Source organism: Phyllobates terribilis, unplaced genomic scaffold, assembly GCF_046119375.1.
Source record: "Phyllobates terribilis strain yellow unplaced genomic scaffold, ASM4611937v1 Scaffold_7__3_contigs__length_470593459, whole genome shotgun sequence".
NCBI classification, from domain to species: domain Eukaryota; kingdom Metazoa; phylum Chordata; class Amphibia; order Anura; family Dendrobatidae; genus Phyllobates; species Phyllobates terribilis.
In genome coordinates, this window is record NW_027362767.1 from 242,557,336 (window position 1) to 242,580,593 (window position 23,258).

At 48.5% G+C, this 23,258-nt stretch overlaps 1 protein-coding gene across 1 annotated transcript in view; it reads right to left on the reverse strand.

Moving 5' to 3' along the window:
* The window catches only part of COL27A1 (collagen type XXVII alpha 1 chain), a 285,000-nt gene that overhangs the window by 154,442 nt on the left and 107,300 nt on the right, over positions 1-23,258 (reverse strand). Inside the window, exons 18-23 of the mRNA XM_073639999.1 lie at positions 22,418-22,471; positions 20,761-20,814; positions 17,074-17,127; positions 16,729-16,782; positions 1,509-1,553; positions 278-331 (exon numbers count right to left, since the gene is read on the reverse strand). Coding sequence (XP_073496100.1) covers positions 278-331; positions 1,509-1,553; positions 16,729-16,782; positions 17,074-17,127; positions 20,761-20,814; positions 22,418-22,471 — 315 coding nt within the window. The remainder of the gene's footprint in view (positions 1-277; positions 332-1,508; positions 1,554-16,728; positions 16,783-17,073; positions 17,128-20,760; positions 20,815-22,417; positions 22,472-23,258) is intronic.

Sequence of the window (23,258 nt, forward strand, 5' to 3'; positions counted from 1 at the left end):
AAAAAAAAAGTTTAAAAAGTTTCAAAACACACTGACTTTTTTTTTTTCTACCTCTTCCTCTCAATGACGCATGAGCACTTTAGTAGTAAAGACTCTTGTTTCCTATTCATTTAATATCCAAAGGTGTGAAATGAGAGGGAGAATCTGAAAACTGGTAAATGGCCCCAATGATTTTGGCTCTGATAAATGAATATTGCACATATGCTGTTCAGACACAGGGCCATACTGTCCATCACTGACATTCAGGGCTGTATCTTAATACGTGCCATCCTCTCACCTTTAGTCCTTCGGCACCTGGGACACCTGGGAATCCCTTTCTTCCCGGATACCCCTAGAAATAAGAAGACCTATTAGACTTCATCTATACATGGCATTCTCATGTCCTATAAATGTTAGGAGTTATACGTATGACAATGCACTAGTCGATTCTACTTTTATACTCTTTTTATGTGCTTAAGCGCCCTGCAGATCAGTAGGGGTGCACACTGTGCAGAAGCATTCAGCTCAACAAGTATGGACCCCTAGGCTTTCCATTGAGTTTTTACACCATGTGAGCACCACTTTTCTGCACAGTGTTTTCAGTGATTGCTCGTGGGCATCTCAGGACCAGGACCACCACCGATCTACAGGGACCCAAAAAAGTCTAAAAGTCTTTTAATGTATCCACCAATGCTTGATCGTGGTCCTATGACAATCATAACATTTTTTTGGTGCAGACATGGCCTCAATTTTGTGAAAAAAAGAGAAGCAATCCTGTGAATATGTGGTAAAACACTGGGACAGGAATAGCCCTTTAAAGGGGGTTGTCAAGATTTTACAAATACATTTTACTCACTCAATACCACAATGTGGAGCCACTTACTAGTACACTTTCATTTCAGGAAATGCAACTTTTCTCTATTGTTAAAATGTGTCACATGTATTCCTATATTTCTCACATAGCGCATGTGCAGTTTTAACCACACATTCACTGTAAGCAAGTAAACTTTAGATTGTCCATGAAGAAGACCCCAATATGGCCTCAATCTTATCTAATAGAACATAACACAATAATGTGTCCTAGTAAATTCTCAAATGCATCAAAAAGCCCATTAATGGGCAATTTTTGAAAAGAGGGTCTATATTGGGTGCAAATTACTACTTCAAATTAGCAATCAAAGATGAACTGTGAGCGAGCCAAGATGCAAGGGTGACGGAGAACCGGCAGCCTTCTGGTGACAGCAGGTGGGGACAGATTTCAGCAGGACACAAGGGACAACCATGTACACAGCACCCTCCAGTGCGACATGACAGCAATCCTCCGGACATAAAGGGGCTTCTATTTCTGCCCTATAAATAATGACCCTCTGATTTCATCCTGGCCGGTGTCATCTCTTCTGGTGGCGCGGCTGTGTTATGTTAGGTTAGGAAAACATTGGGCAGGAAAATGCTTCATTTCCTGCCGATGTCTACGAATACCAAACACGTTAATTGGAGTTGAATTATAATGAAATATCCTAAATTTGTACCTCCAGACCGGGATCTCCTGGTGGTCCAATTGGTCCTTCATCGCCCTAAAAGGGAAACAAAATGACAGGTTAGAAGGAATGATGACACCTCCCTGCACAGGTTATACATGACAGCGTGTTATTATAACACATACGTCAGGGCACAAACTGAATTTATTCTCAGCTCTCATAGAAAGAGAACTCAGATTTTGGAATTTCCTTAAAATAAAGACTGAAAAATTATAACCTTCTCCTCCATCACTTCCCTCCAGATGATTATTTATATGATAAAGCAATGCTAGAAATGAAATGCAATAGAAAGCCATTCACTAGACAATATAGCGCATTCCCTTCAGGTTGAGGCCACTATTATAGTGTGAGGCATAGGGTTTTGTAAATTAATAGTTAAGGGGGTTGTCCAGGATTAGAAATATTGTATTCTAACTGATTAAAGGGTTTGTTCATTACCCAGACAACCCCTTTTTAAATAAGGTACCCCACCTTGCAAAAATAAAAATAGCATATTTTCACCTCCTGCGCCAGCACCCGGTCTCCCAGAGCCCTGCAGCCAATCAGCAGCCACTATCAGGCGGTGCGCAGGAACGGAGCCAGTGCAGGAGGGGAGTATATATTATTTTACAATGGGCAGTGCTTTATTTTAAAAAGGGGTTGCCCAGGTAGTGGACAACCCCTTTAACTTAAAGGGTTATTCCCAACACTAAAAATTACCACCTATCCAAGGAAGAGGTGATAACTTGCAGATCGGTGGGGGCCTGCCTGCTGGAGCCCACATCAATCAAGAGAACAGGGCTCTGAAATACCCTGTCAGAATGATGCAGCGGCCATGCATGAGCATCACGGCGCCATTCATTCTCTATGGGGCTGCTGAAAAAAGCAGTCTTATAAAACATGAATGGGAACAATGGGCACGCAAACCTGGCCTCTGCTCCACTCCAACCAGTACGGTCAAAGCCCGGGATCAGATGCAGGCCCAGCAGGATCTACAAGTTAACACCTAAACATTGGACAGGTGATCATTTTTAACGTTGAGAATAATCCTTTAAATGGGTTTTCAGGGATCACAATATTGATGGCCTATTGTTATTATTACGACATGGCTTTAATGTCATTGTGCGCATTTATACAAAGTAGTATCGGCACTGTAGAAGCAGCAGTGCTTACACAAGAGTCCCGAAACTGACCATTTCAGCTCCGAAATGCCCTGTAGGAATGAAGCGGTGGCTATGCATGTGAATCACTGCTCCATTCATTCTCTATTGGACTGCTGGAAAAAAAAGCTGAGCTCTGTACTTGGCTTTTTCCAGCAGTCCTACGAAGAATGAATGGTCTAAAACGTAAAGTGCTGCGGAATACGTTCGCGCTGTAGAAAGAAAAATTATTACTATTAATGGATCGGTGTCCACGATTGCGGACGCTCACGACAGGTCCTTTCAAAGCTTCATAATTGGAATTCATTGGTGTTATAGGAGCCTGCCTGATGGGACTGCAAACTAATGTAGGCATTGAGGAAGCGGCACACGAGCCACAGAACCAACAATTTGAGAGACGGACACCCTTAAACGGATATCCTAAACATAGGCCATCAATATTGTGATGCTGTGAAATGCCTTTAATAGGCCTGATAGAACAGAAATGACCCTCAGACAGGGTCATGCTGTTTCTGGAAGAAGCAGCCATGTTCTGTAATCCTAACACTGCCCTATACAGACACAGGTTTACATGTACTCGCCAATCTTACCCTTGCATTGAGGGGTTTTGATGGTAAGAAAAGCCCCACATGAAGCACTAGTCTTTCCATTAATAGACCCTACTAAAGTCAATGCATTTTTTTGGGACTCACAAGAGTCCATTTGTAAATTAATCCAACAAAGTCACCATAATGGTAAGCCCTGATTCCGGCGAGAGCAGAGCGATTAGGGATTTGTTGTGCAGGCACAACTATGGAGATGTTGGGCTTGTAGGTCCTTCACCTGAACAAAGCAGCTAGAACTATAGTTCTTGAAAACCCAGAAGAACCGTCCAACATCAGAGTTTCACAGTAGCAGATGTTTGAATGGCTCTCAAAAGAAAAAATAATCTGACAAAGATTATTTCTGAAAAGATATTTGAGATCCCTAAAGCAAGTCGTGGCTAACAGCCATTATTGACATTCCCCGACTCCGCACGCTCGGCATGTCGCTCAAACCCATTTTACAGCAATATCTCATGAACAATAGTTTGAGAATGAATGGCAATCATTCCCTTTATGCAAATGAATGTCTTGTAGTAAGATAGGCGTTATTGTACTGGAAGAGTAAAATTATAAGCATAAATTATAGATATACACTGCGGTATTATAGTTGGGAATGTGGGTATCACGTATTATGCAAGGGTTAAATAAAAATACAAAAGGAAGACAAAAATATAGACTACTGAATACATATACAGGCCCTCTATAATTTATACCACACAAGGCCAGGCTCTGCTGACATAACACTGTTTAATTCAATTTGTGCAGTCTTATACCCAAAGGGTTAACAATAAAATGTATTTCCAGCAAGGAGATCCCACTAGTGAACTTGGGCTGATTAAATCAGTAGACATCACTTTACGGTTGGCGGGGATCTAAGCTCTGAGACCACAACTGATCACATAGACAACTGCAGCTGCCCTGCATGCACGTGAGTAAGGCGGTGCTGCAGCTCTCTGCACGACTGATGTCAGAGGCGCCACTGTGCACGGAAAACCAGGGACCAATCATTCTCAAAGTTGTCCCAAAAGTTTTACCATCGCAGATAATAAAGGGATGGCATATCTTACATATAAAGATAATAAAGGCATGGCATATTCTTTACACCATCGGTTTATACAACTGAAATAACCATTTACATGACCAAAATGTAAGGAACTAAAGTCCATGAACAGCAAAAAAAATAATGTGTGAACAGATCATCCAACATCAAGACAACTGTTTGTTACCTAGCACTATATATACACAGTGGTTTACGAAAGTATTCACCCACTTTGGCTTTTTACCAAATTTTGGTACATTACAACCTGTGTTTAAATATTTTTATAATCCAATTTGTATGTGATGCATCTGCACTAATTAGTCTAAGTTGGTGAAGTGGAGTGCAGAAAATATAGCCATAAATTAAGTTCATGGGATCAAATAACTAAAAATTGTCATGTGCATATGTATTCACCCCTTTTACTATAAAGCCCCTAAAAATTTCTGGTGCAAATGTAGCACCCCAAGGGTTCGGCTGCTACAGGGGTATTGCACCTCAAACCAGAGGTGTGATATTCCACTCCCGGGTAAGGATGGAGTGTGGACCAGGACTCAGTAGCTGCATGCACCACACACACCCCATTTCCGAGGGACAGCTCAACGGTGCTCCCATTAGACAGTAATGCAGGCACGACAGCATCTGTCCCTGGCTGGAGTGGGGAGGGGGAGGAAAACCCAGTGGTGTAGGAGCAGATAGGGGTGGGTCTCTGGGCATAGGTAGGAGCCCATTGGTTGCTAGTCACCTGGGCTCACACATAGAGGGCCTGGAGTAGAGGCAAGAAACAGCAGAGAGAACAGGAACAGAAGAGAAAGGAAACAAGGAACAGAACATTAAGAAAGGCCCAGAGACACGAGAGAAGAAGGAACCCCATAGGCCCAGGAGATTGCGGGTGAAGGGTTGGCAGAGCAGGGTACCGGAACCCAAATTGGTGGAGGCAACAGATTCCTCAGCCAAAGACCGGAGGTTGTGACCACATCTTGGTGCGACCCCTCACTACATCCACCAGGAAAGCATACCACATAGGGTCAGGGAAACCGGAGATAGGTTTCGCCAAGAGAAGGCCCGAGGGAGCTGGACAAAGGTGGGTCACTGGTGAGGACGGCCAGAGAAGGGAAGAGAAGGGAGCCCTGTGCCACGCTCTGGAATTGCCTGGGAGTTGGTCGAGCCCCTTGCCTGGTGGACGCAGCACGGCTTGGGCAGTCATCGCCTGCAGGATTGACACGAATAACAACTGTGAGTAAAGCATTGGAAACTGCAACCCCACGTCTCTGTGTTTCATCGCCGCACCAGCACCATCAGTACTGGGACGCTCACACCATCACTCCCATCATCCACACTAGCTGCCCTGAGGCAATACTTCTCCCGTGGGGAGTTATCCCATACTCGGCTGCGCTTACAACATCAGCCTCAGCGGTCTGCAGCGCAGCGGCGGTCCCCACTGACCGCAATCCACGGGTGGCGTAGTCGGACATTTGTTATCACACTCAGACTGCCACTGGTTTGACCGCCCTGGGCACGGACTGGGTCACAGCCACGGAGGACTACAACCCCCAGCGATCCGGCTCCGGGTATCCCCTGCACAGCACAGGCCCAGGGGGCGCGTCAACTTTGGCGTAGTCGGCAGGATCTTTACCAACCCGCCACAAGCGGGTATTGCGTGCCTGAAGAAGATCGTACATGTACCTTGAAAAGAAGTCTCCCGCCGTCCGGAGTAGTTTCCCGCCATCAGACGCCATCTTGGACCGTTTCCCGCCATCTTCATCTGTTTTTCCCGCCCTGGCAGAGCGGACGCCATTATGTGCGCACCAAAAGACAGCAGGAAGCCGCCTCCCATCGTGGGCCAGGTCCCAGAGTGGCGCCAAAGAAGGGGCCTGCCCCCAGCAACTATGAGTGCAGCAGTGGAGATGTCCATCAACGTGGGGGGGCTGCCCCTAAAGGTGATTGTCAGCAGATGTCCCTAAGACCACCCCCCCATGGGGGCGGATAGGAAAGAAAACTGTGGGGCCGGGCGCGGCCTGGATCAGTCTGGACCTGCTGCACCCGGAGATGGAAGGAGCAGCGAACCCCTCCAGCACCCTGGCCCACAGCCTGCTGCAAGCAGAGCCACCTTGCAGCTTAGCGGAATTGCTGGCACAGCTGCCCAGAGACCCGGACTGCGCACGAGCTGCGCTGGAGGACTTGGACCGGAGGATGGCCCGGGCGCAGCAGAATGCGCTGGCCGAGTGGGGAAGAGAGATGGCCCGGCAGGCTGGAACCCGCCAGCAGGAGGCGCCACCCGCAACCTGGAGCACGCCTTCCTCCGAGGATGGTGCAGGAGGGACGAAGGCCGGAGACGACGCCGCAGAGGGAGAAGCGAGGACTGAGGCAGGTAATGGGGACGTCACCACCCCGAGCCCAGCAGCTGCAAGCCTGCCCCAGCCTCCCGTCGCAGAGACCGAAGCCCTACTCACCACACCCGTCGCCGTGCCGCCACTGCTCCCGGCTAGGCCTCAAGCGGCAGGAGCCGCGGTCACGCCCCGCTCCGCGCCACGCCCCTGGACCCCGGGCGCGACAAAAGAGGAAGTACCACCTGCCTGGTCACAAGGCCTGGTGAACCCGGGCGCCGCTGCCCCTCCAGCGCCCTCTTCCTCAACAGTGCCACCCCCAGGCCCAACCAGAAATTCCCCGGCCTGGTCGCAAGGCCGAGTGCCCCCGGGTGCTGCTCCCCGACCGAGGCCCGTGGTGCCACCCCTGGGCGCAGACCTCTTTGCGCAACATACCAGCCCGGACGGGCTGCCCTTCGTGTGGCCACCGGAGTACGTCAACCCCCGTCTCCGGAGAGAACAACCCCTGCGTGAGCCTCTGATCCCGGTTCCGGAGCCCGCCAAAATCGCTCCGCTCCCGCTGGAGGACGCTCAATTTGCCTGGGATCCCACTGGTGAGAATCTCATGGGGTTCACCAAGGAGACCCGGGCGGACGCCGCCCGGCGCGAGGAGAGCTGCCGTCAACAGCTGGGGGTGTTCGAGAGGGAACGGCGGGAGAGGCGGATCCGAGAGGAGCAGCTGCAGGCCCGGAGCTCAGAGCAGAAGCGCAGGGCCCGACAAGACCCCCGAGCTGCCCGCGGTCCCCGAGTCAACGGGACCGTAATAAAGTTCCAGCTGGATCATGGCTGGGGCTTTATCAGGGACCATAGAACCCCCGGCGACGTCTTTGTCACCCGCAGGGACGTCGAGAGCCACCTGCCGGAGGGTCACCGCGGACGTGATCTCTACCCGGGTGATGTGGTCACCTTCACCCGGCACAAGGGTGCCAAGGGGCCGTACGCCCTCCAAGTTCACCGGCTCACGGAGGAGTAACTGCAGTACCGCCCAGACACAGAGTACCCTGAGGGTCCGGACGGACCTGAAGATTACCCGGAAGAGCAAGGAGCAACAGGAGGACACCGTTACCAGTGAACGGTAAAATTGTAACTGTATATAGTTACCCGTCTGGGTACAAGGACTGTTTTTGGAACTATTCCCGTTTTAGAAAGTGTGGTCCCCGTTGGGACAAATAGTGAACTGTTGACTGTTTAAAAATTGCCCCTTCCTAAGTTACCAGGCTGAGGACTGTGAGCAGCCATTCCCCCTTCCCAAAACTGGCCGAGGACTGAGAGCGGCCACCCTTGTAAATAGTTGCGCTTCCTAAAGTGCCCCCTTCTGGTTTTATAAAAAGACTGCAACGTCTACTTCAAGACAAATTAAATGGACTGTTGCACCTTTACCTGGTCGCAAGTTGCACAGCGGCCAGAACTCAAGAATATGTTTTGAATGTGTTTCACTTGAAAATGCTTTAATGTGAAAAGTTTAATATGCTGCTAAAATAGAAATGCCAAACTTTATATAGTGTTTCATAAAAGAGTTCCGGTGGCATTAGCCAGGTATTTTATAATGTTTTATGCCAGTAACGTTCTAAGAAAAGAGTATCTCCCATAAATGGATGAGTTTTTTGTTAATGTCTTATATGCGAGTGCACTTTAAAAATTTGTATGTTTTAAATTGTTTTGCTCTTTTCCAGCCGGAGGACGTGCTGTGATTTACCAGGGGGGAATGTAGCACCCCGAGGGCTCGGCTGCAACAGGGGTATTGCACCTCAAACCAGAGGTGTGATATCCCACTCCCGGGTAAGGATGGAGTGTGGACCAGGACTCGTTTAGCTGCATGCACCACACACCCCCCATTTCCGAGGGACAGCTCAACGGTGCTCCCACTAGACAGAAGTGCAGGCACGACAGCATCTGTCCCTGGCTGGAGTGGGGCGGGGGAGGAAAACCCAGTGGTGTAGGAGCAGATAGGGGTGGGTCTCTGGGCATAGGTAGGAGCCCATTGGTTGCTAGTCACCTGGGTTCACACATAGAGGGAGGTATATAAGGTGGGCACCATCTTAGAGTCAGTTAGTTCAGTTCAGTTCAGAGAAGAGTTCAGCCAGAGAGGGCTGACAGGAAACTGTGGCTCAGTCTGGGCCCAGCTCCATGAGGCGGGCCTGGAGTAGAGGCAAGAAACAGCAGAGAGAACAGGAACAGAAGAGAAAGGAAACAAGGAACAGAACATTAAGAAAGGCCCAGAGACACGAGAGAAAAAGGAACCCCATAGGCCCAGGAGATTGCGGGTGAAGGGTTGGCAGAGCAGGGTAAAGGAATCCAAATTGGTGGAGGCAACAGATTCCTCAGCCAAAGACCGGAGGTTGTGACCACATCTTGGTGCGACCCCTCACTACATCCACCAGGAAAGCATACCACATAGGGTCAGTGAAACCGGCGATAGGTTTCGCCAAGAGAAGGCCCGAGGGAGCTGGACAAAGGTGGGTCACTGGTGAGGACGGCCAGAGAAGGGAAGAGAAGGGAGCCCTGTGCCACGCTCTGGAATTGCCTGGGAGTTGGTCGAGCCCCTTGCCTGGTGGACGCAGCACGGCTTGGGCAGTCATCGCCTGCAGGATTGACACGAATAACAACTGTGAGTAAAGCATTGGAAACTGCAACCCCACGTCTCTGTGTTTCATCGCCGCACCAGCACCATCAGTACTGGGACGCTCACACCATCACTCCCATCATCCACACTAGCTGCCCTGAGGCAATACTTCTCCCGTGGGGAGTTATCCCATACTCGGCTGCGCTTACAACATCAGCCTCAGCGGTCTGCAGCGCAGCGGCGGTCCCCACTGACTGCAATCCACGGGTGGCGTAGTCGGACATTTGTTATCACACTCAGACTGCCACTGGTTTGACCGCCCTGGGCACGGACCGGGTCACAGCCACGGAGGACTACAACCCCCAGCGATCCGGCTCCGGGTATCCCCTGCACAGCACAGGCCCAGGGGGCGCGTCACAGGCAATTACTACAAGCTTAGTGACAGGACGTCCACCTGTGTGCAATCTAAGTGTCACATGTCTGTCAGTATATACACTTTATCTTTTCTGAAATTCTACAGAGGCTGCAACACTATTAACAAGAGGCACCACTAACCAAACAACACCATGAAGACCAAGGAGATCTCCGAACAACACCATGAAGACCAAGGAGATCTCCAAACAAGTCAGGGACAAAGTTGTTGAGAAGTACAAGTCAGGCTTGACTTATAAAAAAATATCCCAATGTTACGATACTGGCGTAGTACTGCTGGAAACCAATGGCTGAAGGAGCACGAGCAGAACAACAAGCTGTAACAGAAGTTCTTGTAGTTAGCAAAAGGAGTTGTAGGAAACAATCTGTAGATTGTTCTAACCTATCTAGGTAAGAATGTTCAGGAGCTTGGACACTAGCTGTTAGCCTAGTTTCCAGACACAATACTCAAGCAATGAGTGAGAGATCAATGCGGCTTTAAGTAGGCCCAAACAAGAAACAAGATGGATCCCACAGGTTCAGAATCTGCCATCTTAGTAAAGGGAAATTGCAGAACACAACAACAGAATCCAGTGGTAAGGAGTGAGATTGCAGAACAATTATTAAAGTGAACAATAGCAGCAACTAGTGGTCAAACTGTAGAAGGACACCTGGAATTCTGACACCCAATCTCTGATGATCCCCGGAGCACCATCAAATCCATTATCAAATAGAAAGAACCCGATACCACAACAAACCAGCCAAGAGAGGGCCGCCCACCAAAACTCTCAGCCTGGGCAAGGAGGGCATTAATCAGAGAGGCAGCACAGACATCAAAAGTAACCATGAAGAAGATGCAGAGATCCCAAGCAGAGACTGGAGTATCAGTCCATACAACCACAATAAGCCGTACACTCCATAGAGGTGGCCTTTGTGGAAGAGTGGTAAGAAAAAAAGCCTTTACTTGCACACAAAAATCGTAAGGCTCGTTTTGAGTTTGCCAAAAGACATGTGGGAGACTCCCCAAATGTATGGAGGAAGGTGCTGTGGTCAGATGAGACCAAAATGTAACTTTTTGACCATCAAGGTAAACACTATATCTGGCGCCAAACCAACACAGCTCATCACTCCAAGAACACCATCCCCACAGTGAAACATGGTGGTGGCAGCATCATGCTGTGGGGATGCTTTTTGGTAGCAGGGAAAGGGAAAATGGTCCGAGTCAAGGGGAAGATGGATGGTGCGAAATGCAGGGATATTTTTCAGCAAAACCTGTTTCAGTCTGTCAGTAATTTGAGACTAGGACGGAGGTTCACCTTCCAACAAGACAATGACCCAAAGTATACTGCTAAAGCAACACTCGAGTGGTTTAAGGGGAAATGTGTAAATGTTTTGGAGTGGCCTAGTCAAAGCCCAGACCTTAATCCAACTGAGAATCTGTGATCAGACATGAAGATTGCTGTTCACCAGATGAAACCATCTAACTTGAAGGAGCTGGAGCAGTTTTGCATTGAGGAATGGACAAAAATCCCAGTGGCAAGATGTGGAAAGCTCATAGAAGTTTATCCAAAGCGACTTGAAGCTGTAATTGCCACAAAAGGAGGTTCTACAAAGTACTGACTTTAGGGGGGTGAATAGTTATGCACACTGAAGTTTTCAGTTATTTTGTCCTATTTGTTGTTGGCTTCACAATAAAAAGAAAAACAAAGGTTCACAGTTGTAGGCATGTTCTTTACATGAACTGATGCAAACCGTCAAAAAGAAAAAAAAAGTGAAATTCTAGGTTGTGAGGTAGCAAAACATGAAAAATGCCAAGGGGTTGAATACGCAAGCCACTGCACAGAGTATACGTAGTGTAAAGGCGCCATATACACAGGGTATCCATAGTTCGAAATAACCCACCTCTAGTAGAGATTAAATCCATATGCAGAGTATCTGCGGAGTACAGGCGCCATGTAAGCAGCGTATCTGCGGAGTACAGGCGCCATGTACGCAGCGTATCTGCAGAGTACAGGCGCCATGTACGCAGCGTATCTGCAGAGTACAGGCGCCATGTACGCAGCGTATCTGCGGAGTACAGGCGCCATGTACGCAGCGTATCTGCGGAGTACAGGCGCCATGTACGCAGCGTATCTGCGGAGTACAGGCGCCATATACGCAGCGTATCTGCGGAGTACAGGCGCCATATACGCAGCGTATCTGCAGTGTACAGGCGCCATGTAAGCAGCGTATCTGCGGAGTACAGGCGCCATGTACGCAGCGTATCTGCAGAGTACAGGCGCCATGTACGCAGCGTATCTGCGGAGTACAGGCGCCATGTACGCAGCGTATCTGCGGAGTACAGGCGCCATGTACGCAGCGTATCTGCGGAGTACAGGCGCCATATACGCAGCGTATCTGCGGAGTACAGGCGCCATATACGCAGCGTATCTGCAGTGTACAGGCGCCATACACGCAGCGTATCTGCAGTGTACAGGCGCCATACACGCAGCGTATCTGCAGTGTACAGGCGCCATACACGCAGCGTATCTGCGGAGTACAGGCGCCATACACGCAGCGTATCTGCGGAGTACAGGCGCCATACACGCAGCGTATCTGCGGAGTACAGGCGCCATACACGCAGCGTATCTGCGGAGTACAGGCGCCATACACGCAGCGTATCTGCGGAGTACAGGCGCCATACACGCAGCGTATCTGCGGAGTACAGGCGCCATACACGCAGCGTATCTGCGGAGTACAGGCGCCATACACGCAGCGTATCTGCGGAGTACAGGCGCCATACACGCAGCGTATCTGCGGAGTACAGGCGCCATACACGCAGCGTATCTGCGGAGTACAGGCGCCATACACGCAGCGTATCTGCGGAGTACAGGCGCCATACACGCAGCGTATCTGCGGAGTACAGGCGCCATACACGCAGCGTATCTGCGGAGTACAGGCGCCATACACGCAGCGTATCTGCGGAGTACAGGCGCCATACACGCAGCGTATCTGCGGAGTACAGGCGCCATACACGCAGCGTATCTGCGGAGTACAGGCGCCATACACGCAGCGTATCTGCGGAGTACAGGCGCCATACACGCAGCGTATCTGCGGAGTACAGGCGCCATACACGCAGCGTATCTGCGGAGTACAGGCGCCATACACGCAGCGTATCTGCGGAGTACAGGCGCCATACACGCAGCGTATCTGCGGAGTACAGGCGCCATACACGCAGCGTATCTGCGGAGTACAGGCGCCATACACGCAGCGTATCTGCGGAGTACAGGCGCCATACACGCAGCGTATCTGCGGAGTACAGGCGCCATACACGCAGCGTATCTGCGGAGTACAGGCGCCATACACGCAGCGTATCTGCGGAGTACAGGCGCCATACACGCAGCGTATCTGCGGAGTACAGGCGCCATACACGCAGCGTATCTGCGGAGTACAGGCGCCATACACGCAGCGTATCTGCGGAGTACAGGCGCCATACACGCAGCGTATCTGCGGAGTACAGGCGCCATACACGCAGCGTATCTGCGGAGTACAGGCGCCATACACGCAGCGTATCTGCGGAGTACAGGCGCCATACACGCAGCGTATCTGCGGAGTACAGGCGCCATACACGCAGCGTATCTGCGGAGTACAGGCGCCATACACGCAGCGTATCTGCGGAGTACAGGCGCCATACACGCAGCGTATCTGCGGAGTACAGGCGCCATACACGCAGCGTATCTGCGGAGTACAGGCGCCATACACGCAGCGTATCTGCGGAGTACAGGCGCCATACACGCAGCGTATCTGCGGAGTACAGGCGCCATACACGCAGCGTATCTGCGGAGTACAGGCGCCATACACGCAGCGTATCTGCGGAGTACAGGCGCCATACACGCAGCGTATCTGCGGAGTACAGGCGCCATACACGCAGCGTATCTGCGGAGTACAGGCGCCATATACGCAGCGTATCTGCGGAGTACAGGCGCCATATACGCAGCGTATCTGCGGAGTACAGGCGCCATATACGCAGCGTATCTGCGGAGTACAGGCGCCATATACGCAGCGTATCTGCGGAGTAAAGGCGCCATATACGCAGCGTATCTGCGGAGTAAAGGCGCCATATACGCAGCGTATCTGCGGAGTACAGGCGCCATATACGCAGCGTATCTGCGGAGTACAGGCGCCATATACGCAGCGTATCTGCGGAGTACAGGCGCCATATACGCAGCGTATCTGCGGAGTACAGGCGCCATATACGCAGCGTATCTGCGGAGAACGCGCCATATACGCAGCGTATCTGCGGAGTACAGGCGCCATATACGCAGCGTATCTGCGGAGTACAGGCGCCATATACGCAGCGTATCTGCGGAGTACAGGCGCCATATACGCAGCGTATCTGCGGAGTACAGGCGCCATATACGCAGCGTATCTGCGGAGTAAAGGCGCCATATACGCAGCGTATCTGCGGAGTACAGGCGCCATATACGCAGCGTATCTGCGGAGTACAGGCGCCATATACGCAGCGTATCTGCGGAGTACAGGCGCCATATACGCAGCGTATCTGCGGAGTACAGGCGCCATATACGCAGCGTATCTGCGGAGTACAGGCGCCATATACGCAGCGTATCTGCGGAGAACGCGCCATATACGCAGCGTATCTGCGGAGTACAGGCGCCATATACGCAGCGTATCTGCGGAGTACAGGCGCCATATACGCAGCGTATCTGCGGAGTACAGGCGCCATATACGCAGCGTATCTGCGGAGTACAGGCGCCATATACGCAGCGTATCTGCGGAGTACAGGCGCCATATACGCAGCGTATCTGCGGAGTACAGGCGCCATATACGCAGCGTATCTGCGGAGTACAGGCGCCATATACGCAGCGTATCTGCGGAGTACAGGCGCCATATACGCAGCGTATCTGCGGAGTACAGGCGCCATATACGCAGCGTATCTGCGGAGTACAGGCGCCATATACGCAGATTATATGCAGTGTACAGGCGCCATATACGCAGCGTATCTGCGGAGTACAGGCACCATATACGCAGCGTATCTGCGGAGTACAGGCGCCATATACGCAGCGTATCTGCGGAGTACAGGCGCCATATACGCAGCGTATCTGCGGAGTACAGGCGCCATATACGCAGCGTATCTGCGGAGTACAGGCGCCATATACGCAGCGTATCTGCGGAGTACAGGCGCCATATACGCAGCGTATCTGCGGAGTACAGGCGCCATATACGCAGCGTATCTGCGGAGTACAGGCGCCATATACGCAGCGTATCTGCGGAGTACAGGCGCCATATACGCAGCGTATCTGCGGAGTACAGGCGCCATATACGCAGCGTATCTGCGGAGAACGCGCCATATACGCAGCGTATCTGCGGAGTACAGGCGCAATATACGCAGCGTGTCTGCGGAGTACAGGCGCAATATACGCAGCGTGTCTGCGGAGTACAGGCGCCATATACGCAGCGTGTCTGCGGAGTACAGGCGCCATATACGCAGCGTATCTGCGGAGTACAGGCGCCATATACGCAGCGTGTCTGCGGAGTACAGGCGCCATATACGCAGCGTGTCTGCGGAGTACAGGCGCCATATACGCAGCGTGTCTGCGGAGTACAGGCGCCATATACGCAGCGTATCTGCGGAGTACAGGCGCCATATACGCAGCGTATCTGCGGAGTACAGGCGTCATATACGCAGCGTATCTGCGGAGTACAGGCGCCATATACGCAGCGTATCTGCGGAGTACAGGCGCCATATACGCAGCGTATCTGCGGAGTACAGGCGCCATATACGCAGCGTATCTGCGGAGTACAGGCGCCATATACGCAGCGTATCTGCGGAGTACAGGCGCCATATACGCAGCGTATCTGCGGAGTACAGGCGCCATATACGCAGCGTATCTGCGGAGAACGCGCCATATACGCAGCGTATCTGCGGAGTACAGGCGCAATATACGCAGCGTGTCTGCGGAGTACAGGCGCCATATACGCAGCGTATCTGCGGAGTACAGGCGCCATATACGCAACGTATCTGCGGAGTACAGGCGCCATATACGCAGCGTGTCTGCGGAGTACAGGCGCCATATACGCAGCGTGTCTGCGGAGTACAGGCGCCATATACGCAGCGTGTCTGCGGAGTACAGGCGCCATATACGCAGCGTGTCTGCGGAGTACAGGCGCCATATACGCAGCGTGTCTGCGGAGTACAGGCGCCATATACGCAGCGTGTCTGCGGAGTACAGGCGCCATATACGCAGCGTATCTGAGGAGTACAGGCGCCATATACGCAGCGTATCTGAGGAGTACAGGCGCCATATACGCAGCGTATCTGAGGAGTACAGGCGCCATATACGCAGCGTATCTGAGGAGTACAGGCGCCATATACGCAGCGTATCTGCGGAGTACAGGCGCCATATACGCAGCGTATCTGCGGAGTACAGGCGCCATATACGCAGCGTATCTGCGGAGTACAGGCGCCATATACGCAGCGTATCTGCGGAGTACAGGCGCCATATACGCAGCGTATCTGCGGAGTACAGGCGCCATATAAGCAGAATATCTGCAGTGTACAGGCGCCATATACGCAGATTATATGCAGTGTACAGGCGCCATATACGCAGATTATATGCAGTGTACAAGCGCCATATACGCAGATTATATGCAGTGTACAGGCGCCATATACGCAGATTATATGCAGTGTGCAGGCGGTATATACATATAGTAGCTGCAGAGTACAGGCGCCATATACACAGATTACATATAGTGTATAGGCATCATATACATATAGTATCTACAGTGTACATGCATCACATACCCAGATTATATGCAGTGTACAGGCGCCATTCACAGACAGTATCAGCAGTGTACAGGCGCTATATACACAGATTATCGGCAGTGTACAGGCGTCAAATATACAGATTATCTGCAGTGTAAAGGGATTTATTTGCAATGTACATGTGCAATATACAGACAGTATCTGTAGTCTACAGGTGCCGTATACAGACAGTATCTGCAGTGTACGGGCGCCATATACCCACATTATCTGCAGTGTACAGGCACCATATACATACAGTATCTGCTGCATACAGTCACCATTACCAACAAATCTATTAGAAGTGACTCACCTCTAGCCCAGGCTGTCCTCTGGGCCCCGGGAAACCTCTGGCTCCTGGCTTTCCCTGTAAACCAACAAAAAGAATGAGGGTCTCATAAAACTACAGGAAAATCCCTTAGGATCCCTTCACATGAGGAAGAGAGAGAAGGGATAGAGCGCCAGTGCAATTCTGCCATGGGACAGCATCCAACATCAATTTCATGGAAGAGAGAGTTTTGGAGGAGCCTCAATACAAACAGTGGAGAAGTGGGCTCTGCCAATACAATCTCCAGGAATCTCACTTTCTGCTTTTGCTTTTCTTAACCAGTCGATAGAAGCTTAGGACAAGGTCTATGCCTTTATGAGGACATCTCACCTTTAATCCTTCCGGTCCATTTTGTCCTGGAGGTCCAATGTCCCCTGGAAAGCCCTGCAATAAAAACAAAACACCTGTATGATGGGTGCATAGGAAAGAGTAAGGCCTGTTTATGTAATGGTGCACTCCAAACACAACACCAGAGTATAAGGGCTCGTGTCTGCCCCGAAATAGATGGCATGAAATAAGGAGCGATGGCCATAATACACCAATACATTTCTCTGTGCTCAGCATGAAAGAAAACTGTATGTGATGAAATATAATTATATTTTAACACTCATGGGTTTCTTTAATGCTGGGCAAACAAATGTTGTAGATATATTGGTGTATTACTAAAAATTGTAATAATAATATATATAATCTTTATGATTAGTGTATTCTGAAAATCAATTCAGCATTTATTAACCAATCCTGCTGGGTTAACCCTAAGGAGGTACAAAACATGCTCTTGACATGTCTGCCAATCGAGTGTTTAAAGGGTTGTTTCTCATTTTCATAAATGGGTATTGTTGGATAGTGCTTGTAAATGCAAGCAATTTTGCAATTTAGTAAACATTAAAATTTTCAGCCATTCTAAAGATATCAACATTTTTATTTTCTTCACAACTCGTTGCCTTGGAAACCGACCACTGCTGCTAGACAGCAGAACATGTGTAGTGCTTATAAGCCCTTTCCTATTGCGCTATAAGCACTATTTTGACGCTGGCCAGGATCGCGGGAGCGCACCATTCCTTCCTAATCCCCGCCAGTGTCAAAGCATTGCTTACAAGCTAGACAGCAGAAGTGGTCGGTCTCCTAGGCAACGAGCTGTAAACAAAAAAGTGTTAATATCTCAAGAACGATCTTCAAATTTTAATAAGCAGTAAACTGCAAAAGTGCTTGTTTTTACATGCACTATTTATGAAGATTAGGAATAACCCTTTAAAGTCTTTAATGATTTGAGTACAGTACAGCATCCTCCTCATGGCTTACTGGCCACATCCGTGTACTATTATTAGTGGTTGGTCTGGGGTTACAATTAACTACAACTCCTTCCCATTCAGAGAGAACACCGGTCATAATCGACTACAAAATATATGGCCTTATGTCTGCTAAACCATAAAGGACAAGCAGCATTTATCAGAGCGGCACCTTTAAACAGGTGATCGACGTAACTGCAGAGAGTTGGATTCCCACCGATCTAGTATTGACCATATCCTAGCAGACTGCGTCTGGGTGTCTGCCACTAGTAGGTGCATGCGCCCAAAAATTAGGCACGACAGCGCACGTTCGCTCTGCTGCCACCATTATACTCTATGGCCCAGTTGGTGCATACATAAGAATCCCGTTTTGCAGGGGGGTTCGGACGAAAGCCCTGATGGGACCCACAAACGTCCAGAAAAGTGCAATGTGAAAGCTCCCTAAGGATACTAAAGTACAGGATAATCCCTTAAAGTATAACGCTATAATGTCGTCCTCCTCCTGAAAGTATTTCTGTGCCCCATGAACCCCAATGACTTCATACTTTCTCCTCTGTGGTGAACATACAGTATCTGTATATCCATGATACTGCTGGACTCTAATCCTGAAATGAGAAGTGCCTAGTGGTGGGCTGATCCCTGCCCCCATCTCCTCATATCTTCAGATTCAAGATCACTGCTTGCTTCCAATGAATGGTAATATTTACAGCCACCTGTCCACAGTGAGTCAAACTTCTAATCTTAAGTAAAGATGAACATGGTTTCCAGTCTAGTGCTCTGCTCACACCCATGTTGTGCAATTCTGCTTCATCTATGATAATCATAGCAGCACATAGAAACAGATAATCAGTAGTCAATGGGGTTGTTGTGATGCGGTTTGCAATAGATCCATCATGTGCATCAATTCCATTGCGAAATGCAGGTGTGAACAGAGTCTAAGCAATGCTTCGAGAGTAAAATACTCATCATGCCTTTTTACTCCAATGTATCAGTATATATAAAAGCTATCAGTTTCATAAAAACTCAAGAATACATTGCATAGCACTGATTCTGCAATGTGATTGTATCAGTCGTTCCTGTCCAAGCACTAGGTGCTGTGCAATAAAATATACCTAGGTGTTACAAGGCTTATCGGGTTTTCAGAGTGATACAAACTGGGCCACAACATTGTGACAGTAGCAGTCAGAGGCCAGCCGCGCACGTTCCTGTTCATTGGAGTGTGGCTAGTAATTTGGGGACGTGCTGCTTTCTCCTCGCTTGCTGCGTTGCTCTCACTTTGAATCCTACTATGCTAAAAGCTGTAAAGGAAAAGGAATTGGGCAAGGACAGAGGCAGTTCTCCTGTAACAGGATAGTTCTGTAACGAACGTCGTCCAATTTCAATGTACATACCACATTGTGGCCTGCCAAGGCCATGATCTAACAGTTTTTGGCTCTGGTGTATGGACGAACCACAAGAATACATTTTTACAATCTGCTGGCTGCTGCTGCCCCTGTTAGTGGCGTACTATCCTGGGATTAGCGAGAACAGCAATCCCCTTCATAACCATTATGTCACCGATGTGTACAACATAAACACCTTGAGTTCATTGCAAGCATACTACCCCAAAGTTCTCCATCTGCCATATAGTGCCGTCATCATGCGGTAAGCATTGTCCTACTCCCTGTACGGTAACGGAGACATTGACCTGCCAGATAATACCATGTAGAGACTGCACATAAACCCGTTCACATCTATCATCCACTGCCATCATTAAAGAGAAACTGGCAAGTACGTTTCAACACTTTTCATATATTATAGGTTCTGAATAGCGTAGCTGATCAGTGAGGGTCTGGGGAACCCCCAATGGTTGGTCAAAACACTGCTCTGAAGTCTGCAGCTTCTGTAAGAGCGGTCTACAATCTCAATAGTAACCATATGGGTCCATACATTCACTCTTAAAGAGCTGTGTATGGACCCATAGACTTACTATTGAGCCCTTATACCGCTCATGCCGGATCTGTGCATATTATAGTAGTGTTTTAACCGATCAGTGGGGTCTCAGGATCTGGACTCACACCTATCAGCGACATTATTCAAAGCCTATAATATCTGATAAGTTATATAAAATGACAGTTACAATTTCTATCTCCAGATATTAAGAAACTCTTATATTCTCCATCATTTTTCATTTTGACCAATTTTGTACGCAATATCAGACGATATAACGGAGCTAAAATAGCTGAATTTAGGATATCCCACAGTCACAGATCTGTCCACACATCTATCCTGTGACACTTAAAGAATAAGTCCATTTACATATCACACTCTCCAGATGAGATAAAGAGAAGTTGTGATCATTGAATTCATAGTCTGGATGATGAACTGGGCCGTCCATGGTCTTGTGTTATCATTCGGGGTTAACAGAAATGTAATACTGTAATAGAAATCGTGGGGTCTGTTTCAAGCAAAGGATATTGGAAAGGGAAAATTGAAGTGTAACTTTTTGAAATCTTTTCACAAGTTAGAACAGAAAGGCAGAAGAGCAGCACCGACACTAAAGATAGATTCACAGATTTTTTTTTACTTATTCCATCTTTAGTTTAGGCTAAGCACTTCTTCCTCTTCATACTAGTGATCAGTGGGGAGGGTTTCATTAGCTGGACCCCCACTAATTGAAACTTCAGACATCTATATCACATATTTCCTGTACCCTCTGAATGATTAGTCATTTTTGGGCACAACTTACCTCTGGACCTGGAGGACCTGGTAACCCGAGAAATCCTTTGTCGCCTGGCTTACCCTAGAGAAAGAAAGAACAGGTTGTGTTATCTATAGCCAGCATTAGTTATTGTGGTTATCATTAAAAATAGGTTCCTTAACCAACACCAGATATTCTATAACTCCTTATGGGTAAACCCTGTAATGCAGGAAATACACTATATCTGTACAAAGTGTCATATTAGAAGGGCTTTCCTACAATAGATGCATGTATAACATATTCACCAGGAACTCGACCGGCAGGGAAAACGGGGGGCCTCGACCGGCAGGGAAAACGGGGGCCTCAGCCCTGTTTTGTACACCTCTCCATTCAATTTTCACCTTGATGTGGCAGTGGCAATAAGTGGAACACGAGTCAGGGAAACATGAACATACCTATAATCTCATCATTAACTCCTTTGTGGACAATTCTTACTTAAATGGTTTAACTAGGATTAGAAAGTATCTTCTATTTCTCAGACACAGTGCAACTTGTGACCAATTTTGCATCTTATCCACATTTACCCGATTGTTTTTACATTAAGACTTTTTTTTTTGGGAAGAACTGTGTCTGTGTAGTTGCCATCTTGCATTGTGTATACATCACATGATAACACAATGCTAAAGCATGGAATAGACGTATGTCCTCACAGGACGGTAACTGGTCTGTCAATCACAACCACCTATATAAACACTGAATTTCAGGAAAGTATTTATAACGTCATAGGACAGCAAAGCATTTTCATAAGCTCCATAGGGAATGCAACTTTTAATTATATTTTTGGCCATACATCCAGGGGATGTATAGAGTTGTAATTATACAAGTTAAAATGTGGTCAATGAGAGTTGATCTTGAGGAAATCTGCTGCAGGGTTATTTACACACAGATGTTGGATATGTTCAGAAACGCTCGGGGTCTACCCAATCCATAAAGCCTCTTGTGTAGAAATACATAGCAATAAGAGCTCTATTCACCTAATGAAAGCCAAGTCAGTGCCTTTTAGGTTTGTACGAGTTGAAATAGCTTTTTTTTTCCATTATATGGGCACAGCCGGGTGCACCCACCTATACAAGGGGTCACCGTAAAAAAATAAATATATCTAGGGGTAGTCAGTGGGTGACATATGCCACTAAATACTTGTCAGCAGCATATCTCTGAGCCTCCAGTCAAAGGTATATGTCAGGAAATCTTCTTTGAGCCGCTTTAAGCTACCAGTGGAAATGAATCCTCTCAAGGATGCTGGGATATGTACTTCCACACGAGCTGGCGGGCCTCATGCACTATTTCTGCCTTTACAAAAGTTCAAAGAAGCAATGGCACCACCGCAAAATATACAGGAACTGCATCTCTCCATCTGACAACAATCTGAAGTGTCTCCTCCACAATAACCCCGACCAAACATACATCAGTAAGTGGCTATTAGGCTTTATTTATTGCCTCTGTCGCATCAGTTTAATGAAGATTTCTTATTATGTTGTGATGTGTTTATTCTAAGAAGACATTGGAAAAAATGACGGGAGCCTCAGTGGTTTCTTCTTCACGTTGCGCCAGGAGTGGAAGCCTAATGGAGAATTTCGCAATGTAATAATGTGGACTGTATTAAAAGCAAAAAAAAAGATCTTGTGATTAATAAAGCAGATCTTACCACAGGGCCCGTCTTTCCACGCAGTCCGGGTGGCCCTGGGAGACCCTGGCTGCCCTGCAACAAAGGTAAAAGGAGTCAGTGGAATGATGCGATTTATCACCTGACACTTTAACGGCGAGATATAAATCACGGTGGAATACGATTGTTGGCGCAGAGTTTATTTGGCATATTCAGCTTCTACAATGATAGAACAACAACTCTCAAGACTTCATGAGTAATATAGTCATTTGCTGCTTGAACCCTAATGTTTGGTACTGTGGTAGAAAAAAAACCTGCAGGTTCCTCTATAAGAAGTTAAAGGGGACCTGTCATGTTGAGCATGGTCTCTGATCTGTGGGCGGGATGTTATAGAGCAGCAGGAGCTGATCAGACATTTTTTTGTGGGAAAAGTTTCAGTAAAAGTTACATTTTATTCATTGATATGAGTATGAGTCCAGGGGGCGGAGCTATAGTGATTGACAGTCTTCCCTGTATGACTGTGCCTGAGATAGCTGTCAATCACTGAGTAGGACCGCCCACTGGACTCATACATACAATGAATAATTGACATGTTATTCCCACAAACCTATACATCATTGTGCTCGGCTTCTCCCGCTCTATACTGAGCTGTCCACAGATCCGACTGCATGTACGACATGACAGGTTCACTTTCATGCTGTACACTAATGTAGAATAGGTCAGCGGGGCTGTATACACCAATGAGTGGCACGCTGGCTCAGAGGGTAGCAGTGGGTTAGGATCAGATCAGGACATCATCTTCATAGAATTTCTATGTACTTAAAGGGCTTCTCCACTTAATACAAATGTACAACTTACCAACATACTCGTATTAAGATAGATG